Here is a 4,585-nt window from a genome sequence, read left to right as displayed (position 1 = left end):
CAGCTGAAAGGGTGTACAGGGAGGTAACCACAATGCACCCACCCTATTTCTGTACATTTTATACTCTTAGGCATCCTTAGTGGCCACTGGCCACTAAGTCAATGAACGTTTGTTTCAGTTTCATATATAGGTTCTGTGTTCTTATAGTCTGCATTTATGGAACAAAAATAAAGTAACTGGGAGTGCAGAGAAGCGCGCAGATGTTTTGTATTGCAATGGAATATGTTGCACCTAAGCAGGAAAAGTTCAACGTACGTCCCAAGATGTTTGACACATACCACAGTGGCTTAACGTATCTTACACAAACCGGAGTGTCACAAGAGGTATTGCATGAATAACCTGGGATTTTTCAGAAGAAAAGCTTCAAGAGGTTCAGAGGGAAACCCTGCTTTTTCACTGAGAAATGAAAAGCAACTTGATTCTAGTTGGATTAGAAGTCATACAAAAAAAAAAAAAAAAAAGAGGTAATTTTTTGATTGGCTGAACGTGTACTTGCTGAGAAGGGAAAGCAAGTTGTCCCCCCCCATAAGGAACACGTTATAAAAGAGGCTCTCAGCCCCACAGCCAAAACTATCTGGAGGAAAGGGACCAAGAGCAGGTCTTGTTTGGCGTCTGGGCTCACCTGATACCTGGTAACTCCCCATTTTTTTTCAGTCTTTCTTTCAATATCTCCTGTTGTCTTTTCTTTAAAAAACAGAAACAAACAAAAAACCCCACACAAACAAACAATCAAAAAAAAAACCAACCCCCAAACCTCTGCATTATTAACCTAAATTTGTAAATTTGTAGGTTATTAAAGAAGGTTAACCTACATTTTCCAGAAATTGCACAGGTTGAATAAGTAGTTCCAATATGTGCTAATACCTAGAAAAGTTTGATAAAAATACTCTGCTTACTAACTCCCAGGAAAAAATCTGACTGGGTCAGGTTACTTGAGAGAGGTTTGTGGTCCAGAGAAATTGGTGGTCTCTTTGATGGAAACCAGTATATATATTTTTTATCTATGTCTCTATGTTAATAACTTTACTTCATTTTCAGAACTGTTGAATTTGCCTACTTGTTTCTCCTGATATTTTCAAGCATATAGAAATTTGTGTAAACTTCTAATACTAATTTCAAAGCTGTTTTGGGCCACCCTCTACCATTCCATTTGCAGAAATATGACGTTTCAGCACAACCTAATTTCCCTTCCTTGCTTAAAAGAATGTAATTTGTGACAGATCAGAAGATCCTAATGCCAAGATATATGACATTTACTGCCTCTTCTTTATCCATGAGGTCTCTTCTAGGCTGTCTTAGCCCCGTGTGATTATATTAGTTCAATTATTAGCTCTTTCAATTAAGGCGTTACATGTTTGCTTTTCAAATGTCATTTGTCAAATTTCAATTTGGGAACTGACTTGGCTTGTACATTTCCATTCTAGAACTGCTGCCTGTAGACTAAGACTGAAGATTTTGAGCAAGTTGATTTTAGCTATTATTTCTGGATAAATTTTAACATTGCAAAATGAACATTTTTTTTTTCCTGAAGTTTGTAAGTTTGACTGTATATTCACCTCATTCTGCTTAGTGCTGTTTATTTATTAGATAAAACATTTAACTAAAAATAAAGTTATGATTGCATTTTGGCTAAGGACTATTTGCAAAATGTAAAAGAAATCCAAACAATCAAGCTATTAAAATAACTTAACGATCACATAACCTGAAAGCATGGTGCCCCTTATATATTTACTTTTCCCAGAAATGCTCACAGCAGCCGTGATGTCATATGGGTCTTACTAGTTATCTTTGAAACTTCGAAGAAAAATGCAATATAAATGACATTTTGATTAACACAGTATTTGTATTGTTCAGAAGACTGTAAATCCCAGGGACTGCCTGTCATACGTTATTCGTGCTCCTTTTTCCCACAGTGGCACAGCAAATCCGCAGTCATGAAGATCCTTTACCTGCTCTTTTCTCTCCTCTTCTTGGCACTCCAGGTTTCTCCAGGTAAGATGGAAAAGAGATGCTGGAAGGCGATTTTTGTGCACCTGAAGTAAACTTCCCAGCAGATTTTAACTACTGCTGGTTAAAATTGCTAGAAACTGGGCAGGAGTTAGTGATATAGCTCAGTGCCTGTGCTCCCCCATGAAAACTCTTTCAAAGGTGGAGAAGATATGACTTTTGAAGAAAAGTGATTTTTCAATTCTAGTGTCTTCCTAAAAAGATTGGGCTAAATGTTCTGGTGTTAGGCACCAGAGATGGTATCTGTGGTGGCCATGATCTCTGGGTAACAACACACTCAGTGGTGCATATGCAGATGAAAATGAAGCCTGGCCAACTATTTTGGGATGGGAGCCAGTATTAAAGCCTCTGGACCTGTGACCCTTTTCTGTAAGGTAAAGGACAATGAGTCAGGAGGTCTGTATCATTCTCCACCTGGGCTTTAAGGCCATACATTTAGATGCAGTGTGAGCTAAGGGTCCCAGCTCTCCAAGGTGTAGACCTGCTTTGTCACCTCACCTCTTACCTGGCCTTTCAACACGGCCAAATCCAGGCAACCATCCTGAAGGCAAGTGGGTGGTGAAGGCAGCTTGACAAATGGGAAACCCTGCTAGCATTACAACTGCATTGTCCTGCCCTGCAGAATGAGAGGGAAGGAAATTATATTTTTTTTTTGTTATTGTTGCAGGTTTGTCTTCACCCCAGCGGGACATGTTTTTCTGTAGAAGTGGGTCCTGTTACTTTGGAAGATGTCCCCCCTCTCTGACTAAAGTTGGGAGATGTTTTGGATTTCGATCCTGCTGCAAGGCGTAAGTTTGATGTTCACCAAGGCTTAGCTGCAGTATGAGCAGACAAATTGATTTTGCCTGTGTCCTTAATCCCAAGGTGCTATTGAATGTTCAGATTGGATATAAGAAAAAAAAAAACTATTATGCCATGAGGACAGTCAAGCTTTGAAGTACGTTGAGCTCCACGATGGTCTTTTTCTTGAGATGTGCACCATGATCTGCCCCAGCAAGAAAGATAACGTACGGTGGGAGATGTCTTGTGCTGTCCCAGCTCTGTTTGACCCCTTTACAGCTCCTACGCCAGAGCGAAGTATCAGGGTTTGGTATTGGCAGAAGCGGGCTGCTGTGCTGTATGGGGAACAGAGGGGAATTCAATTACATTGAGGGTGAACACAGATCTCTGAGTGTAGTCTAATGTGTGCAAAAAGGGGCCCAGTGTTGTAAAAAGAAAGTATCATGTGAAAGGTAGACTTCTGTTTTCACTCAGGAATTAACGCATTCACCCCAAAATCAAGTTATATAAATTTAATTCCCTGCTTTTCCTGAAGCAATAGGAAAACACTCCTCTTACTCACAGGTATGAATGCACAGGTCTGTCCCAGCATGACTATACATGACACTAGGTATTTTGGAAAGTACTTATACCCAAGAGGAAAATAAGCATGGACTGAGTAGGGGAGGAATACAAGCACAGAGAGAATCTGAATATTTTTTTCTTTCAGTTTTCACAGGCCATGGAATCAATAAAAACTTCATGGATTGTCCATTCAAGAGCGATGAACATTTCTTCTAAACCTAGGAATTTGCTTTGAATCCCCTTACTGTGAAAACCACCGGATCCTGCTACAAAGCCTCATGCACCTTTCGTATTCAGTGCAAAAAGCTTTATGATGTAGAGTAAATCCAAATGTATTCTGCATTGCTTTCCCTCCTTTTGAATAAATTGTTGCTCAGCATTCACATCACTGGAACATGGGTGTCTGTTTCTTGGGCTGAGGGCGATGATCCTACCTGGCTTTTGACACACAAACGTAACTAGTGCCACAATTATCTAAACAGTGCAGCAATTTATGACAGTTCTTTTCTCTCCACAAGTTGTTTGTCCTGTAATTTCACAGCAATGGATGTAAGTTTTGTTTATTTTTTTCCACCTGTTCCTCCGAGAGGATGCACAAAAGATAGTAGGTGGGGAATAGCTTATCCTAGTCACTCCTCATGAGCTCCTCTCCCACGTGGCACACTTCCTTCAGTTCTCTGTCTAGCCACCACTGTGTCTGCAGTCACTCACATTAGTCAGAGGAACTGAATCGCCACAGATGTGTTGCATGGAGTATATATTGTGGAAGATACGGTATACATACTTCACAGGTCACATCATAATTGGTTCTGAAATATTTCTTCTTGTCTCAGCCCCTCTCTTCCCTTCTGCAGTTCTGCCTGAACTTGTCCAAATGCTTAATACTCCCTTGAGTGGCACCGCTTGGCAAAGTAACGTTTTATGGTTACATCTGGAAATGAAGTGCACCCCATGGAAGTGAAGGACGGGAAACACCATTATTTCTCAACATGGCAGGAGTTAGTGGGTAGCTGGACACCAACTGTTGAGGTTTCTCTGCAATCCGAAAGCTGAAATTCCTTGTTGATGCTTTTCAGGCCTTGACCTTCACCTTGAAAAAGGGTTCTGGCTTCAGTATACAGGATGCAGTGCAAACAGGGCACTGGAAACCAGTCTGCAGCGGGACTGGTGCTTTTGCTGTGGAGCAGTCACTGACGTGTGTCAGGCAGGACGATGTGTCTCTGGGGCTTTACTC

The 4,585-nt window shown here is 40.9% G+C and overlaps 1 protein-coding gene across 2 annotated transcripts; it reads left to right on the top strand.

Annotated features, from left to right (window-relative positions):
• Positions 1-563: 563 nt before the first annotated feature.
• Positions 564-3,739, top strand: LOC134512462 (antimicrobial peptide THP2-like). Of its 2 annotated transcripts, XM_063327828.1 has the most exons (4): positions 564-632; positions 1,914-1,992; positions 2,675-2,795; positions 3,497-3,739. In XM_063327828.1, the coding sequence occupies exons 2-4, from the start codon at positions 1,935-1,937 to the stop codon at positions 3,519-3,521; spliced, it is 204 nt and encodes a 67-aa protein (XP_063183898.1). In that variant the 5' UTR covers positions 564-632; positions 1,914-1,934; the 3' UTR covers positions 3,522-3,739. The 2 variants fall into 2 exon arrangements, with proteins under 2 accessions (XP_063183898.1, XP_063183899.1); XM_063327829.1 differs by lacking the exon at positions 3,497-3,739 and having other exon boundaries at positions 2,675-2,799.
• Positions 3,740-4,585: the final 846 nt, after the last annotated feature.

The sequence above is a fragment of the Chroicocephalus ridibundus genome, chromosome 3 (assembly GCF_963924245.1).
Source record: "Chroicocephalus ridibundus chromosome 3, bChrRid1.1, whole genome shotgun sequence".
Classification (NCBI taxonomy): domain Eukaryota; kingdom Metazoa; phylum Chordata; class Aves; order Charadriiformes; family Laridae; genus Chroicocephalus; species Chroicocephalus ridibundus.
Note: the sequence above shows the minus strand (reverse complement) of the source record. Positions and strands in the feature narration are given on the sequence as shown.

Bases quoted from the DNA above. Each gene is read 5' to 3' on its own strand.
- LOC134512462 (XM_063327828.1), top strand. From the start codon at position 1,935: ATGAAGATCCTTTACCTGCTCTTTTCTCTCCTCTTCTTGGCACTCCAG. The intron at 1,993-2,674 runs GTAAGATGGAAA...TTATTGTTGCAG, and splicing joins GGCACTCCAGGTTTCTCCAG to GTTTGTCTTCACCCCAGCGG. The intron at 2,796-3,496 runs GTAAGTTTGATG...TTTTTCTTTCAG, and splicing joins TTTCGATCCTGCTGCAAGGC to TTTTCACAGGCCATGGAATC.